At 42.2% G+C, this 19,342-nt stretch overlaps 1 protein-coding gene across 2 annotated transcripts in view; it reads right to left on the reverse strand.

Annotated features, from left to right (window-relative positions):
• Positions 1 to 19,107, reverse strand: part of PALS2 (protein associated with LIN7 2, MAGUK p55 family member) — a 141,060-nt gene extending 121,953 nt beyond the window's left edge. For both annotated transcript variants that reach the window (XM_063452368.1, XM_063452367.1), the window contains exon 1: positions 19,035 to 19,107. In XM_063452368.1, coding sequence (XP_063308438.1) covers position 19,035 — 1 coding nt within the window. In that variant the 5' untranslated portion in view covers positions 19,036 to 19,107. The remainder of the gene's footprint in view (positions 1 to 19,034) is intronic.
• Between the last annotated feature and the right edge of the window lie 235 nt (positions 19,108 to 19,342).

A 19,342-nucleotide genomic window follows, 5' to 3' on the forward strand; every position in this document is an offset into this window, starting at 1 on the left:
CTCCAGGGCTGAGCTCCCTCTGTGCTGGGGAACTCTCCACCCCCTGCCGACATCAGATCCAAATGTGCATGCGCGACAAGAGCCGCGTTCGCATTCAACCGCCCATAGGAAAGCATTACTCAATGCTTTCCTATGGACGTCCAGCATTTTCTCACTGTGATTTTCACAGTGAGAATCGCGGAAGCGCCTCTAGCGGCCGTCAGTGAGACAGCCACTAGAGGCTGGATAAACCCTCAGTGAAACATAGCAGTTTCCCTGAAACTGCTATGTTTTCAGCTGCAGGGTTAAAACTAGAGGGACCTGGCACCCAGACCACTTCATTGAGTTGAAGTGATCTGGGTGCCTATAGTGGTCCTCTAAGTATTTTCTAATTAATGCACAAAACAAATGCATATACAAACAATAAATCCACTTGTTATTTTCCAAATAAGTTAAACACTTTACAAATGCTTGTTTCCAAGGTAATGAGTTGCTCTGGTTACCACCCTCTTCTAAACACTTGAACAGTGTGCATACACCCCTCTAAGGTAACCAGTCCTGAAACACTTTCAAAGGGACAACTGTCAAACAGGTATTATTTTTCTCTCTTTTCTTCAAAAATAAATACTAATAAAGACTAATCAACTGTGTTCCTTTAGCATGTACAACTTCAGCCCAAACAGAATTATTCACAAAATTATTCACTATAATTATTCACTAAATAGCGGTTAATAACCAACCATGGAACATAAACAATCAGAGCTACATTAAATGGACACTATAATAAACAGAACCACTACAGCTTAATGTAATGGTTCTGGTGTCTATAGCCTGCCCCCGAAGGCTCAACACTAATCTCGGCCTTTTCTCCGCATGGAGACAATGAGCACTCACCATAGAAATGCACTGATTCAGTGATTCTATGAGGAGATGCTTATTGGCACAGCTCTGCGTTTTGACGTTCATGTGCAATAGTCTTCCAATGCTATGTGAAAGCATTGGACTGGCTGACATCATCAAGATTGATGATCTAAGCCACTAAGGCGGGGCCAGCCACAGCAAGGTAGAAAAGGGGAGTAAAACAATCTTTTTATTCCTCAGAGAGGGCGGCTGGGAACTCCAAAAGGCAGTCTAAAACTATAGTGTTAGGAATGCATGTCTGTATTCCTGACACCAGTGTTCCTTTCTCGGACAATGAATGCTAATTAACATTAAGCAAATTGCAAGATCAAAGTTGTCAGAAATTTTACACCTTCCTCTCCCAATGACATTATTTCACCATGGTCTCCAAAATCCAAACATCTCATGATAGAATAATTCAGTTAACATTTATACCAGCAAAGATGTTTTCCCTGCTGGTATCAAGAAGAATGTGTTCAATACCTAAGGCTGTCTTTTATTTATTTATTTATTTTTTAAATAAAAATTTAACTTTTCATGTGACAGACATTTTGGGTTACTCTACTGTTATCTGACCAACTGCTGCTTAACCCCTTAAGGACACATGACATGTGTGACATGTCATGATTCCCTTTTATTCCAGAAGTTTGGTCCTTAAGGGGTAAAGGACCACTCTAGTGCCAGGAAAACAATCGTTTTCCTGGCACTAGAGTGCACTGAGGGTGCCCCCACCCTCAGGGACCCACTCCCGCCGGGCTCTGGAAAGGGGAAAGTGTTTAAAACTTACCTTTTTCCAGTGGTGGGCGGAGAGCTCTCCTCCTCCCCGTCGGCTGAATGCGCACGCGCGGCACGAGCTGCGCGCGCATTCAGCCGGTCACATAGGAAAGCATTCATAATGCTTTCCTATGGACGCTTGCGTGCTCTCACTGTGATTTTCACAGTGAGAATCACGCAAGCGCCTCTAGCGGCTGTCAATGAGACAGCCACTAGAGGAAATAGGGGAAGGCTTAACCCATTCACAAACATAGCAGTTTCTCTGAAACTGCTGTGTTTATGAAAAAATGGGTTAACCCTAGAAGGACCTGGCACCCAGACCACTTCATTAAGCTGAAGTGGTCTGGGTGCCTAGAGTGGTCCTTTAACATCACAGTAGTGTCTGACCAAACATGGATCTTCAGCCATATTATAAGAAAAAAACAAAAAAACCTTTAAGTTTGATTAAATGTAATAAACTTTTAAAAAACTATTAGTGAAATTTAAAGGAAAGCGGTCATTCTTTTTTAATATTACTATAAATAAAAGATTACCCATAGTGTGTTAAGTGAGAATGGTCAGGACTTCAATGTGAATTATAAAATAACACTATATGTGTAATCTTTTATTTTTAGCAATATTAAAAAAAAAAAAAAAAAAAAAGAATAATTCCTAACAATTCTCACTTTGGTGAATAATCCTGCATTTTGTATTTACTTTCTTACTCTTGCTCGGTGTGGGTGGTCGTCTTTAGTCCGGTTTTGTTCAGAAGAACCACTGTTACAGACCGTTTCAGCAGACAAGGGGTTAAAATCTGTTTAGGCGATAATCCCCTTTTCAAAGACAGGCACAGCTACTGTAAAATCACCAAAACTCACGAATTGGATATAAGTGAATGCACCAAACTCCCAAACTGCATACAAGGGAATAAGGTAGCACTCCAAACTCCTGAACTGGAACCTCACGAATAGCTGCTAGCAGACGAACAGGAAAAGCTCCCAAGCGGCTTACACTCCTGGCAGTCAGTCCCTATCAGCATACAGTGAATCCCCCCAAGAACGAGACAAGGCTCCGTGTTGAGGGTCAAGCAGTGGTCTGTTTATTGAGGGCTATTTATGCAGGTCTCCCACCTGGTGGACACTCCCCTAGAGGACCAGATGGAAGACTGTAACAAAGGACAGACAAGTAGCATTTCAGGACACACAGAAGTAAAACATCCCCACAATGCATCCTGACTTCCTCCCTTCTGCCCTGGAGAAGTAATTCAATTACCGTATATACTCGAGTATAAGCCGACCCGAATATAAGTCGAGGCCCCTAATTTTACCCCAAAAAACTGGGAAAACTTATTGACTCGAGTATAAGACTAGGGTGGGAAATGCAGCAGCTACTGGTAAATTTCTAAATAAAATTAGATCCTAAAAAAATTATATTAATTGAATATTTATTTATAGTGTGTGTATATAATGAATGCAGTGTGTGCGTATGAGTGCAGTGCGTGTATATATTAATTGAATATTTATTTCCAGTGTGTGTATATAATGAATGCAGTGTGTGTGTGTGTATGAGTGCAGTGTGTGTATGAGTGCAGTGTGTGTGAGTGCAGTGTGTGTATATGAATGAAGTGTGAGTGTGTGTGATGCAGTGTGTGTGATGCAGTGTGTGTGATGCAGTGTGTGTGATGCAGTGTGTGTGATGCAGTGTGTGTGATGCAGTGTGTGTGATGCAGTGTGTGTGAGTGCAGTGTGTGTGTGAGTGCAGTGTGTGTGTGAGTGCAGTGTGTGTGTGAGTGCAGTGTGTGTGTGAGTGCAGTGTGTGTGTGAGTGCAGTGTGTGTGTGAGTGCAGTGTGTGTGTGAGTGCAGTGTGTGTGTGAGTGCAGTGTGTGTGTGAGTGCAGTGTGTGTGTGAGTGCAGTGTGTGTGAGTGCAGTGTGTGTTTATGAATGAAGTGTGAGTGTGTGTGATGCAGTGTGTGTGATGCAGTGTGTGTGATGCAGTGTGTGTGATGCAGTGTGTGTGATGCAGTGTGTGTGATGCAGTGTGTGTGATGCAGTGTGTGTGATGCAGTGTGTGTGATGCAGTGTGTGTGATGCAGTGTGTGTGATGCAGTGTGTGTTGGTGGGGGTGGGCATTTAATATATTATTATTTATTTATTTTTTATATTATTTTTTTTATTATTATTATTTATTAATTATTATTTTTTGTAATTATTTTTTTTTTCGTCCCCCCTCCCTGCTTGATACATAGCAGGGAGGGGGGCTCCTTCCCTGGTGGTCCAGTGTCATTGGTAGTTCAGTGGGGGGAGAGGGGGGCTGGCAGAGCTGTACTTACCTTTCCTGCAGCTCCCGTCAGCTCTCTCCTCCTCCGCGCGGTCTGTGCAGCTCCCTCTGTCAGCTCCCGTGTAAGTCTCGCGAGAGCCGCGGCTCTCGCGAGACTTACACTGGGAGCTGACCGAGGTGCTGAACGGACGGCGCGGAGGAGGAGAGAGCTGACAGGAGTTGCAGGAAAGGTAAGTACAGCTCTGCCAGACCCCCTCTCCCCCCAGTCTGTATTATGGCAATGCAAATTGCCATAATACAGACTCTGACTAGAGTATAAGCCGAGTTGGGGTTTTTCAGCACAAAAAATGTGCTGAAAAACTCGGCTTATACTCGAGTATATACGGTATCTCCCAGGACAAAGGCAAAACTCCATTACACACGTGGGGACACAAAGACAGACTATCCCTTTAAAATACATAAAGACACATTTTATACATAAAACAGACATGTCACATATCCCCAGATAGCTCAGGTCTGAGTGCACATTATTAGGTGAATGGCACTCAGACCACACGAATACAGTTTAATTGCCATGGAGCCAGAGTCTTTAATTACACGAATTGGCTCCATGGCATAGCTATCTGGGTTAACATTCACATAAAATAAACTACCGAATTTACATGCATTCGGTTAAATATATACGAATTAGAACCAGGGGCTGGAGGTTCAGCGGTGCCTGCACGTAAAAATGTGTCCGGGTTTGGTGCATGAAAGCCGGGCACAAAAGCGCTGGCTGCCCGGGGAGCTCCAGAACACCGCCATCTAGTGGCCGATAAGTGTAACCGCGGCCACCCAGTAACAATCAATTACGCTGCGGTTAACCACAGCTTCAGGGAGGTAAATGGAGGGCACACTCCAGCTTCTGGGTGGCCAATTAATGGCGCCTGCTGGCTCCCACGGCTCTGGGGAGGCTGAAAAACTGCTGTTTGTTCAGTAGATAGCATCTACCGAACGGCTGTGCAGAAAGGGAAAAATAAATCTTTCTGCACAGTAAAATTAACCCTTTAGCTGCCGGTCCATAATCCAAAGGCAGCAGGCGGGCAACCAGGCTCCTCCAATGCAATGTGGCGAGATTGGTCTCGTCACAACCACTTCACCTGCCAAGATCAATTAAATAATTAAAACAGTCCCAGAATGCAAACTCGTGCAGGGGGAATTTAAGGTTGCAGTGGGCTTATGATAAAAAAAATGGCTGCCTTCAAAACACATCAAAATGGAAAAAAGTAAAATGGATGGATAATTAGATTAGATAGATTGTGAAAGAAACTTCAATGACAGAAACACCGCACCATTTGTATTTACAACACACCACGGTCATGGCGACTCATTTACTGGAATTAAAATGGCAAAACTAAAATATTTCTGATTTAAGTTAAATAAATTTCACCAACTAAGGTGTAGCCAATTACTTGGCTATTTTAGCCCAAATTTTCCCACTTTAATTTTAAAATGCTAGTTTGTATTTTAATAAATAACCCCCTAAATTATTTTGATCTAATTTACCATTTCAAATATTTGAACGTTTACACATATATACATTTATTTATTTTTAAATGATATTGCATTATGTGTTTTAAACTCATAGACTTAGTATTAATAGACATACCGGTATTTATAAATTGTAAGTGGGTGGATTTTTATTAAATCTAGTGAGAACTTCAAGGACCAATAAACCAACAATCTAGTATTTAAAGTTCAAGAGGGGCCAACATTTCTAAAGACATATGGTGGTGCCCAGCAAATTAACAAATTCACCTTACAATCGTTTTATCATTTCTAACCACTTTACATGAAAGGCACAACAAACTATTCTAAACAAAATATTTGAAGTGCTTTACAGTTTTAAAATAAAGACTACTATAATGTTCTATTAATGCAGGGCATTGAAACACATTATCTGTATAAGTACAGCGTTTTAAATCGGCTCAAAAGCTTAAGCATGTCAATCATTTGTTGGTGTTACACCCCCCACTAATAATGTGCACTAGCAAATAATTCCATATGTAGATATAGATACATTTATTTTTTCCAGTCCTCAACTGCACAGTGGGTTACGTCACAGCATACATTAAAGCGGCACTGTCATGCCGAATACCGTTTGTTTTTGTTTTTTTTAACCCCCCTCCCGCCTCCACTAGATCCAATAGACCCCCTAGTCACCCCCAAATGCCCCTAAGCCCCCCACTTTACCTATTTTTTAATCTTTATTTTCTGCCCCGGTCTTTATTCAGGGCGCCGCCATCTTTGTGTGGGTAGGTGAAGTCCCTGTGGGACACGTCATCTACCCACACTACACAGACTGTGAGATTCCCGCACATGCCCAGTGAAACACCTGGACATGCGAACGGGAATTTCATCTATTCATTCATTCATCAGACAGACGAATGAATGAATGAATGAATAGAAAAAAATCAGATGAACAAACTAACACTGAGTATCAGTGTTCGTTTAGTTTAGTACAAGGAGGGAGCTACCGGCGTGCAGCTCCCTCCTTGTAATATGTAACTATAGAAGCGGCAGGGAGCAGAGCTCCCCACCACTTCATAAGCCCCCCAGGTCCCCCCCTCACTCTATGGGGGTCAATATGACCCCCATAATAGCACAAGGGAGATTAAAATCTCCCCAATGCCCCTACTCGCTATACCGCGAGTAGGGGCATGTCCACTAAACAGTGAGCAGCCTGTGGCTGCTCACTGTAAAAAAAAAATGGTCATAAGGGGGGGGACCTACTGTCCTCCCCCCTGCGCGGTGGGTGGGGGCCCTAATAAAACAATAAGGGGGGGGACCTACTGTCCTCCCCCCCCGGCCCCCACCCCTGAGCGGTGGGTGGGGGCCCTGATAAAACAATAAGGGGGGGCCTACTGTCCTCCCCCCCCCGGGGCCCCCACCCCTTAGCGGTGGGTGGGAGCCCTAAATGAACCCCCCCATCAAGGTGACTAGGGGTCCCAAGCCCCTAGTCACCCCCCCCCACCCAAAACATTCTATCCCCCTACCTAACCCCCCCCCCCTCACCCTAAAAATAGTGAGGGGGGAATAAAATAACTAACCTGTAAAAAAAAAATTTAACTTACCATTTGACGTCTTCTTTTTTCTAAATTCGTCTTTATTCAGCCCCCCCAAAAAGCCAAATAAAAATCCATCATACCCGTCGTACTTTAAAAAAAAAAATTAATCCATGTTCACCCATGGAGGGCATGCCGTGTACTGAGCTCCGCAGGGCGGGTCAAGGCTTATAAAGCCTTGCCCCGCCCTGCAATTGGCCGCCCTGCAACACACTGATTGGTTGGTTTAAGCCAATCAGAGTGCTCTGTGTCATTTTACACAACGTGGGAAAATTCAAAAGAACTTTCCCACGCTGTGTAAAATGACAGATCACTGTGATTGGATGGTTTTCAAGCCATCCAATCAGTGCTCAGTGTCATTTTACAAGCGTGGGAAAATTCCAAAGAACTTTCCCACGCTTGTAAAATGACACAGAGCACTGTGATTGGATGGTAGGTCTCCCCCCCCCCCTTATTGTTTTATTAGGGCCCCCACCCACCGCGCAGGGGTGGGGGCCAGGGGAGAGGACAGTAGGTCCCCCCCCATCTTTAACCCCCGCGCGGGGGGGTTTAATTCGTTTTTTTTTTTTACAGTGAGCAGCCACAGGATGCTCACTGCTTACTAGACATGCCCCTACTCGCAGTATAGCGAGTAGGGGCATATTATTTACTAATACCAAGTAATCTTTACTTAGTATTAGTACATTTGGCTGAAAGACCAATTTAGGTCTTTCAGCCTTTTAGTAGATAGCTCCCTAATACCCTGGGAATTAGGGAGTTATCTACTAAGCGGCTGCAAGATGCAGCCGCGGCAATGAATAGGATCGGAGTTTCATTCATTAGAATGAAATTCCGATAAGATCAAAGTACCGAATTGCATCCTAACACCAATGGAGAAACAGTGCTCATTCTGTTAGGATGCAATTCGGCGGTTTTGCCGGCGTTCTGTCTAAGTGACAGGACGTTCGGCAATACTGACAGAAAGCATTGTGGGAACAGGGAGGAAAGCTAGGGATCATGGGAAAATTGCTCTGACCAGCGGAAATGAAGCACACTTTGCTCCTCCGCTGGTCTGAGCTGGTCAAGCGGAGAAATCCTCCATAAGACAAAGAGTCCCTACTTTGTCTTATGATTTTAAAGAAAACTAAAGAAGAATGGAAGAAAAGAATAACAGATCCCGAGAGAGGGGGAGAAGAGGAAGAGATTGAGGAAAGGTAAGTTCGGCATGACAGTGCCGCTTTAAAACTGTAATACACAGTGCAGAGCTTCCATCTCAAAGTGAGATTAACACCAATTTCATGTAGCCCCTCAGCTGCCCTAAAATTAAAGAAACCATAGTACCAATTAAAACAATAACATAGATTGGATATAATGCAAAAGTATGTATTAGGGGAAATAGCAATAGCTCATATGCTGAAAATCTTTGGTCTAATTGTTTATTATGAGTTTCCAAAAACCCTCAGTGGTATAATTTCCACATAACACACATGCTGGAAATATATCCTACACACTAATATCTAAAGCCACAAGTATTTGCCAATGACACAATTTTCATAATTAAATTTGTCTCGGTAAGCAACCACAATGGATATGAAATGAAGCAATCAAGATGTGAATGAAGTAAAGATTTCCAACTTTTATTTGAACGGTTTAAACAAAAGTATTTTATGAAATATTAAGAATTACAGTAATTTTCATACATGTTCAGTAGATGCAAATATAAATGGAATAAACAATCAACATAAAATTATCACTCTTAGTAATTGTTTGAAAATCCTTTTCTGTTACATGAACACTATAGTTTTAGGAATACAAAGCTGTATTCCTAGCACTACCCCGGTGTCGTGTCCTACTGCCCCGGTGTGTCGTCCCCCACACTCCCCTGATTTGTCAGGTTCCTTTAACGTCAGCCAATAGGGTGCAACCTGCCTCACACATTTCCCCATAGGAAAGCATTGAATAGTTGCTTTCCTACAGGGTTTTTCAACACGCTGGACATCCAGCACACTTTCACGGAGTCTGATAGACAGTCACTAGAGGCAATTTTAATCCTGCAATGTAAATGTCAGTTTCTATAAAAATTGTAATGTTTTAAGTGGACAGCAATACTGCACTTAGACTACTTGATGAAGTGGTCTGGGTGCCTATAGTGTGCCTTTAAAAGGATACTCATCTCAATAAAGTGGTTTTGTCTTGTAATGTTAAAACATTGGAATCACCGAGACAGTCTATGGAAGATCTCATTAGACAATGGGACTCAATAGCAATATCTATTTCATCCATATTTTAATGCCATTCTTTAACTGAATAGGTCATCTAACACAGTGCTCCCCAACCTTTTTATCGCCGCGGACCGGTAAACGTTTGATAATTTTTCCGTGGCCCGCTTGTTTTGATTTAATAAGACAAAAAAAAAAAAACAGTCACATATATTAAAAAAAACACGCAGACACATACATAGTCAGAAAATCACAAACACAGTCACATAAAGACATAGACTCAGAATTGTGTGTATGTGTGTGTGAGCGGTGCAGTGTGTATGTGAGGGTGGCTGTGTATGTGAGGGTGGCAGTGTATGTGAGGGTGGCAGTGTATGTGAGGGTGGCAGTGTGTATGGGGGGCAGTGTTTGTGGGGTAGTGTGTGTAGTGTGTGTATGGGGCAGTGTTTGTGAGGCAGTGTGTGCAGTGTGTCTATGGGAGCAGTGTTTGTGGGGCAGTGTGTGCAGTGTGTGTATGGGGGCAGTGTTTGTGGGGCAGTGTGTGTAGTGTGTGTATGGGGAAGTGTTTGTGGGGCAGTGTGTGTAGTGTGTGTATGGGGCAGTGTTTGTGGGGCAGTGTGTGTAGTGTGTGTATGGGGCAGTGTGTGTATGGGGCAATGTGTGTAGTGTGTGTATGGGGCAGTGTTTGTGGGGCAGTGTGTGTATGGGGCAGTGTGTGTATGGGGCAGTGTGTGTATGGGGCAGTGTGTGTATGGGGCAGTGTGTGTAGTGTGTGTATGGGGCAGTTTTTGAGGGGCAGTGTGTGTAGTGTGTGTATGGGGCAGTGTGTGTAGTGTGTGTATGGGGGCAGTGTTTGTCGGGCAGTGTGTGTAGTGTGTATGGGGGCAGTGTGTGTAGTGTGTGCATGGGGCAGTGTTTGTGGGGCGGTGTGTGTATGGGGCAGTGTGTGTAGTGTGTATGGGGCAGTGTGTGTGGGGTAGTGTGTGTATGGGGCAGTTTTTGTGGGGCAGTGTGTGTAGTGTGTGTATGGGGCAGTTTTTGTGGGGCAGTGTGTGTAGTGTGTGTATGGGGCAGTCTTTGTGGGGCAGTGTGTGTAGTGTGTGTATGGGGCAGTGTGTGTAGTGTGTGTATGGGGTAGTGTGTGTATGGGGCAGTGTGTGTAGTGTGTGTATGGGGTAGTGTGTGTATGGGGCAGTGTGTGTAGTGTGTGCATGGGGGCAGTGTTTGTGGGGCAGTGTGTGTAGAGGGGCAGTGTTTGTGGGGCAGTGTGTGTAGTGTGTGTATGGGGGCAGTGTTTGTCGGGCAGTGTGTGTAGTGTGTGTATGGGGCAGTGTTTGTCGGGCAGTGTGTGTAGTGTGTGTATGGGGCAGTGTTTGTGGGGCAGTGTGTGTAGTGTGTGCATGGGGGCAGTGTGTGTAGTGTGTGCATGGGGGCAGTGTGTGTAGTGTGTGCATGGGGGCAGTGTGTGTAGTGTGTGCATGGGGGCAGTGTGTGTATGGGGGTAGTGTGTGTATGGGGGTAAGGAGGGTAGGGAGGCTTTTTTTTTTTATCTATTTAATTAAAATTAATATATTCATGTCCCCCCTCCCTTCTTACCTTTACTGGGAGGAGGGGGGACATTTCTTAGTCCATGGTGGTCCGGTGGGGAATCCCTGGTGGTCCGGTGGGGAATCCCTGGTGGTCCCAGCGGTGGTGAGATGAACTCTCGCGAGTTACAGGGCTAGAGTTCACTCTCACGAGATTTGGAGCGTTGCCGTGGTTACCGCGTCAACGCTCCAAATCTCGCGAGAGGAGGACCCGGAGGAGCTGCAGGTAATAGCTCCCGGGTCCTCTCTCATTCCCTCCGCTGCCGGCTGTCAGCACAGTGCCTGCGGACCGGGGAGGGAGATCTCTGATCTCCCCTCCGGTCCGCAGGCACATTGCAGGGCTGGCACTTGGGCAATGCCAGCCCTGCATTAGCTGGCAGGCTTGCACACCCCTGGGCGGCCCGGTACCATTTGATCCACGGACCGGTACCGGTCCGCGGCCCGGGGGTTGGGGAACACTGATCTAACACACCCAGCCAACGGATTACTTTAAAACTTAGATGAAATTGAAACTGTTAATGCGGAAGTGGAACTCCCTCATTAGTATTAGAAAGACAGGAGGCCATGACACAGGTGCTTGCTCAAAAATGGATAGATCATGAAACAAGTACAGCAATGTAACGGACACCTTCCGGTAATGGACGCTTCCTAGCTTGCGCCGAGGACCACAAGCACCGCACCGGACACCACAACCACCGCCGTAGCTTAACTGGAGTTGCGCTGTCTTCCATCCACCCTGTATGAACCTCCAGCATCCAGGACTGTGTGGGGAAGACCTCTCCTCCAGGAGAGCGTATAAGGAACAAGAGCTAAGTGATTAAAGCTCAAGGGAGTATGCAGAGCATAGCAATCCCCAGTGTGATATAGCAGTTCCCTCCAATAACGAGACAAGGCTACGTATTGAGGGTCAAGAAGATCTCATGTTTAATGGCAGGTACTCTGCTTTTATGTAGTGCTCCCCTGCAAGGGAGACGCCCACAGGCAATTGGGCATTAACCAATCAGATATTGGTTACATCCCACAGATTCCCTCCCCTCTGCTTGGGAGATAATTGAGTTTCTTACGGTATCTACTCAATTATCTCCAAGCTAAAAACTTATACTTTTTATACATTTTTGTAACTTTCTCATTTTACATCATACATGAATAAAACTTAATTTTTTATGAACAACACAACTTGTGGAACAACATATTAAAAATTCGTGAAAATCCCTTCAGTGGTTCCAGAAATATTTAAAAGTCTCTTTGGACCGACCGCAAGCACATTTTCATGCCCAAAACAGTTCCATGGATTTGGGCTGTGCGGTCGGTCTATTTTGCACCAAGAAAATGACTAAGTGCCATTCGAATCTTCGAACGGGACTTAGTCTCCAGCCGCGGTGTCGAAGAAGGTATGGGTCAGCTGTGTTCGTGCAATTGGGTAGCCGAAAACAATTCCATAGATTTGGCTGCACACACCGCTGACCGCGTTCGAATAAGTTAAAATGGCTGCCGCCACATGTTCGTTTGTCGAATGGCGGCCACTTCGACGACTTCGGCACTTCGACTGCATTCGAAGTGCCAGTTTAAAAGTTGTAACACTGCTCCAAAGTATTTAAAGGGCCAGGAACAGCATTATACAAATCCATTATGCCCCAATGCAGTTCTTAAAGGGCAATACATCCCAGGGCCATAGTAGCAGGGCAAGAGGCTAGCGATCAGTCCTCTCCAATGCCCAGTGGCAAAGGGCAGTTTGTCACAAGCAACACAACCTAATTGCACCATAATCACTACATTGGCATGCATTGTTATGGTGCAAGTTGGGAACACATAAGACCACTGAGAAGCAGATTGAAGAAGTCAAGGTGAAAGAGGATAACGGCATGGATCAGCTCTTTACCCGCGGCTGGTGTTAAAGAGGGGCAGATTCATCAGTAGACACTAATGAGCCACATTATTAAAATGACAAATGAAGTGAAAAACATTGATTATATTGTTACAATGGCACCTGTCAAGGGGTGGAATACATTAGGGAGCAAGTGAACAGTCTGTTCTTGAATTTCATGTGTTGGATGCAGGAAAAATGGTTAAGTGAAAATATCTGAGTGGCTTTGATAAAAGTGATGGCTAGATGACAGGGTCAGAATATCTCCAAAATGGCAAGTCTTGTGAGGTGTTCCCAGTTTGCAGTGGTTAGTACCTACCAAAAGAGGACTGGAGAACTGCTGTCAAGGTCATGGGTGCCCAAGGCTCATTGGTGCACATGGGGAGCGAAACCTCGATCACACAGAAGAGCTACTAGAGCTGAAAAACTTAAAGCTGGCCATGATAGAAAGGTGTCAGAACACACAGAGCATCGCAGTTTGCAGTGTATGGGGTTGCGCAGCTGCACACCAGTCAGAGTGCCCACGATGAGCCCTGTCACTGCCAAAAGCACCTTCAATGGGGTTATGAGTGTCAGAGTTGGACCATGGAGCAATAGAAGAAGGTTGCCTGGACTGATGAATCATGTCTTCTTTTAGCTCAGGTGGATGGTTGGTTGCATATGCATCGCTTAACTGGAGAAGAGATGGCAGCAGTATGCTGAAGAAGGTAGGCCAGAAGAGGCAGTGTTAGGCTCTGGGCAACATTCTGCTTGGGAAACCTTGTGGTGTAAAATTCTAGCATTTAAGTCGATGTTACTATGACACGTACCACCTACCTAGAAGTAGAGATTGTTGCCGACTATGTACACCTATTCATGGCAATGGTGTTCCCTGATGGAAGTGGCCTCTTTCAGCAGGACAATGCACCCTGCAAAAATTGTTCAGGAATGGTTTGAGGAACATGTCAAGGAGTTTAAGGTGTTGTCTTGGCCTCCAAATTACCCAGATCTCAAACCGATTGAGCATCTTTGGAAAGTGCTTTAACAACAGATTCGATCCATGGAGACCCCACCTCCCAACTTGCAGGAATTAAAGGCTCTGATGCTAATGTCTTTTGCCAGATACGACCGGACACATTTAGCGGTCTTGTGGAGTCCATGCCTCAATGAAGCAGCTGTTTTGGCAACACAAGGGGGAACTATATGATATTAGGCAGGTGGTTTTAATGTTAAGGCTGGTAAGTGTACCATTTTATTTTTCTAGTGAAACATTTCACTGCTGCATTCACTTACACTTCTCACATATACACTGCATACACACACCTGGCTAGCCACACAAGTATACTCTTGCATTCATACTACCACTCCAGAAACAGTTTTTAAAAATGTACTTACATACAGCATTTTGCTTTAACGTCTGGCTAGTAGTATAGATTATTTTAGAATGTAGACGTTCTAGCTTTATAGTGTTAATAATTATTTACAATACAAAAAAACAAAAACAAAAAAAGCTGAAAGAACTACAAATTATATAATACATCTGCCATGTAAGAGGATCTTGGTGCAGTTTAGCTTAATCACTATATGGAAGCCATTTGCAAATCCATTCTCTAGTAATGTATAAAATAATCCACACAGGAAAAACATCATTGGGAATTATTATTTCTACTTATAAATGTGCTGCCGTCTTCATTAACATAAGTTATTTGGACAAACCGGTAATCTGAAATAATAACACAATAAAATTATACCGAGTACAGTTTGCTCAGATGTTGGCAGTGTGCTCATACAAAACAAAATATAAAACAGCAACAGCTTTACAATATCTTCAGACCTCTTGGAAATAAAACAAAACATTCGATCAACTAATACTCCAAGCACCTTAACAGATTTCATGTATATTGAAAGTTGCAATAAAATATATATCTTTCTTTCATATTTCTTCTCAGAAATGGCCAGCTGTCCCTAACTTCAAAGGAGAAGCAAAACACCCAGACAATAACATGGTCAACTGTCTCTTCCCAATAACCTCTCCCATACACCTTCACAAACACAGCTTGTAGTGATCACATAAAGAATTCTGCTATTTCATCATTAAAAAACCTCTAAAGTCACCCACACCACTTCATCTCATTAAAATAGTCTTGGTGCAGTGTTCCTGTACTTTTAAATTATTTAATGCAGAGCACTGCCGTTTTGAAAAATGGCAATATTTACATTAAAGGGTTAAGCAAGCCTCTAGTGGCACTTCCATTTCCATAACCAAGTAAAACTCTAACTGCAGCATTTGATTGAAGGACTACTACTTTTTCCTGTGCATGCACTCTCCAGTCCAATTATTCTCATTTACAAATGTTTCAACAACTTACCTGAGACTGCCAGGTGTGTATCACTGCCTTCTCTGTCAATGAGCCAAGCATGGCAGTGCAGGGAGGCATGAATTGTCTGACAGCACTCAGTGTGGCATACAGAAGCTCTATGTAGGAGCTTCCAGCTCCAGAACCTCAATTAAGTTGTCAAGCTGTTCGGAAAACAGTTTCACTACTTACTATAAGAGGGTGCCTGGGCACTACTGGCCCCATCACTGCAACAGAAGTATGTGTTTAATTAACATCATAAACTAAACCTGACGAAACTAGCCACATTTATGTATGTATATATGAAAACATATATAGAATCGCTGGAATGACTATGAACTCCCAAATGCTCAACCTTTTCAAACCAGTTTCTCGGTTTGTACAGAAACTATGAAAATCCCCAACTCATAACTGGTGTATGGTCGATTTAACCACAGTTACTCCTTTTGGTGGGGTCACACAATGTAGTCACTTCTTTGTGACCCCATTGTTATAGTCTACCATGTCAAACTGTTTGTTGTGGTAGCTGGGGGTGCTACCACGATTATTTTTTTGTTGGACATCTAACTTTGTTCATATATTTTCTGTTATAAAAATGTATGTGAAACTACAATATCATGCACCAAAAACGAAAAATAAAGAATTTTTTTAAAAAAATGGTTATATAAATTGTTATAAGAATGGTTATAAAACTGTTTAACTCTGTAAGGAAAGGCAACAACCTGACAGCCTGTGACTGCAGCCTTCATAATGACTTCATTGAGACACTTAAAACATTTCATAAAAGTCAAATCTGTTTAAAGAGATATTCCATGCTGGATTTTACAAAAACAAAACAGAAAGCATTTGTGGCAAATTCTCAGGATTCACAACTTCTGCTGTGTTGTTCCCTGAAACCAGGAAGGAGCATAATATCCTTGAGCCAATCCTGGCCCTCCACTGTTTCATAAAGATAGTTCTGAACACACACACACAAACTTATCCACAGCATTAGTTTGTGGAATTACTACATAAATATACAATAGCAGTTTTATTTATGCAATGTAGCTCTATTAATTTATTCCCCCAAAGACGTAAGTGAGCCTATCATTGGTGGAGAGTATTTAGGGGAATAGCGTGACTCATTAGCTTTGCTAGATTAATTTAAAAATTGCAACATGTAAATGCTTGTTAAAGGGTAAATTATTCTTTCCGCTTCTGTTTAATAAATCCTGTATACCAAGTAAAAGATCTCAGCTATGGAGGAGGAGCCAGCGACGGCAAGACTGGCGCAGCAAGGAAGAAAAGGGTGAGTAAAATCACCTTTTCACTGAAGACAGGGGGGTCGGTGACCTAAATAGTCACACCAGCATTACAGTGTCAGGAATGCATGATTGTATTCCTGACACTATAGTGTTCCTTTAAGAAGTCTAATTCATCTTGTCAAATATTTTGTCTGTAAATACATAAGATATAATAAAACATAAAAGAACTAGAAGATATAAAAGATATTAATTCTATCTATTCAACAGGAAAAAAAAAATGGTTTTCCAGATGTCACACATTTACATACCAGTGAAGATTTATTTTTAATCAATAGCTTCCATCTCCCTACAGCCGTTATTTAGACAATCAGCAAAAGACTGTTTAACATTCAATTCAACAAAATAAAAAGGAATAGTCACATGGTTTGACGTCTACCTGTTTTGCACTGAAAGAGTATATCGCCTCAATGTTAAAAAACACACTGTCCAAATAATAATACGAATGATAGAACACTATTTTGTAAATACACCCCAAATGAAAGCATACATGTATTTACATATGTGTTTTTCATTGGGGGTACATTTAAAAACAAGTCGCAAAAGCTGCCGATCTCTTGTCTGCAACCTTTGCAAGCCCTCCCCTTCATCCCCAGCACAGATATTCTGTCTGATCAATCCCAGATTTCCCAATGCAGCTCAATGAGAAGTCTTTGCAAGGCAGGTTCTCTGTGCAATTCCTTGTCTCTTTAATTTAGCTCTACTAAGCTAAACTACCAGGAAGTAAAAGAAACAGCTGCCTGATTGACAACCTGGGTAGTGTAATAAGGTTAATATTTTAAATTTGCCAATTTCTATAGAAAGCTGCACTTTTTGTAAAATTAAAGAAATAGGACATTCTTCATACATAAAGCATGCTGAAGTGCTTTAGGTGTTCAGAGTGTCCCTTTAAACTTTAGTTATTTTTTTGTATTTAATTGAAATTAAGAGATTACAATGCACAAAAAAATAAAACCATTGTCCCTCTTTGCTGCAAACCATATAAATCCCCATCAACCCCTGCTCACAGGAAGCCGCAACTGTGAGCAAGTGTAGTCTGTGGCTTGGTAGTGCAAAGACACATTCAGAAAAAGTTCAACGGGGCTATTAATAAACACAGCATGGCTTCTAACCACTTACTCAGCACAGTCCCACTGCAACTGGTGGCTGGACTCTTGTTGCATACGCTTCCTTCTTTGGGAGAGGGTTGCCTGACAATGCACCTTGCCTTTGCAACTGTAGCAACTTGAATCTTATAGGTATTTTATTATATATTTATATATTAAAAATATGGAGTCATATCCAGCATGGAGTGCCCTTTAATATAACAGTGCAAACTAATTTAAACTGTTCTGTGGCTTCTACTGGCTTTATAAATAGCTCCATCAATGTTTTGTAAGCTCTCATAGAAAGTAATACAGGAGCTTATCAAAATTATGAAGATTTGTCTAGGTTACACAGAAACTCACTTATGATGTCATTAAACAGGGGACCAACAGCTTCAGCAATTTTTGCAGTCAGTTATTTAAAGCATCAGAATGCTCTTTGAGCCAGTTCCTCTGCAAGGAACACAGGTGGTTAGAATGCTTCAAGTGTCCAAAACTATTTGTCATACAACATACTTAAAATTAAAAAGAAAAAAAAAATCAACATATTCTTCTTGGTTTTTAAAAATAAAAAGTGTGTTTTGCATTGAATCGGAAACAGGAGCTACACAATCATAAAATCTTTCCCTATCTCATACAACATTTCTAATCCTTTATTGTTCTCCAACTAGACTATGATATAAAGCATAACAAAACAAAAATTAAAGCAAATGTAAAGCTAGAGTAAATCTGATGGAAAATGATTATACAATAATATAAAAAATAAATTCAACTGGTTTTATAGTCTAAGGACATTTTCTTCTAGATATTGGTATTTGTTAAATACGTGGACAAACAAACAACTCATAAGCTTTGGTAAATTAATTTAAAAAATTGCAACATATAAATGCTTGCTGAGGGCAAATCAATCTGTCCTTTTCCACTTAATAAATCTTGTATGCCTTGTAAAAGAAAAAAGGGAAGAGAACCCCTCTACTTTCAGGAATTATAAATTGGCCTTTCCCACAAGGTGAAATATCTCACACAGGCAGATAATATAAAACATGCTAAGCAGCAAGGACAAAGAAGCAGATTTCTATGATAGATACGACATGCTGATGCATAATTAATATACACATAATATCAACATCCTATTGCAACGTCATATTGCCACAAAGCCATTGGCATCACTACATCCACTCTCTTCCAACTGATGCAGACAGCAGCTACTGGCACTTAGGATTATTAATAAAAAAGCCATCTTAAAACAGTGAGATCAAGCCTAGGCATTAGGGCAGCTATGGCATCCCAGCAGTTGCTGAAGCTATTGAGTCCCCACAGGTAAAAAAATGGTTAATAATTTACAGTATTCAATAAAATACATTTACTTAAAACATAAATACCAACATCACCATTAATCAGTACGGTGTTTTACCCCACACATGGAAAAATCTCAAGGAGAACTGGTGCAAAAAAGGACTGCAACAAGAACATTAATGATCACATAAAAAGTATATACCATGGAAAAACTTTGCCTTTAGGACATTTTAATTCACTCAACATCTATCAGCATCACAAGTCTAGGTAATCTAAAGCAAGCCACTTAATACTCTTCTTAATACACACCTAGCAGAAGAAAAGTAAGACATTTGGCAAACTGATTTACGTACTTGGCAGAGAACTTCCAGCAGCAAACTGTGCTTTTCTTTCCCTATGCAACCCACAGATATTACTTTACCACAGAAATGTATAGTATTTCCTTAAGAACATATGGGCAAAGCCCATTTTCCCTATTGCCATTTCCCCACTAGTGTTTGCTTTACTGTCTGTTAAAACTGTTATAATAGTAAAGTCAAATTTGTGTTGTACACCAAGGCGTTCTTGAATAGGTAATTCAGTGCAGGATCCCCACTCAAGATTTAGGACCCCACAAATTCAGCCGTGCTGATTGCAGCTGTCACTCACAATTATCATTTCA

The sequence above is a fragment of the Pelobates fuscus genome, chromosome 4 (assembly GCF_036172605.1).
Source record: "Pelobates fuscus isolate aPelFus1 chromosome 4, aPelFus1.pri, whole genome shotgun sequence".
Classification (NCBI taxonomy): Eukaryota; Metazoa; Chordata; class Amphibia; order Anura; family Pelobatidae; genus Pelobates; species Pelobates fuscus.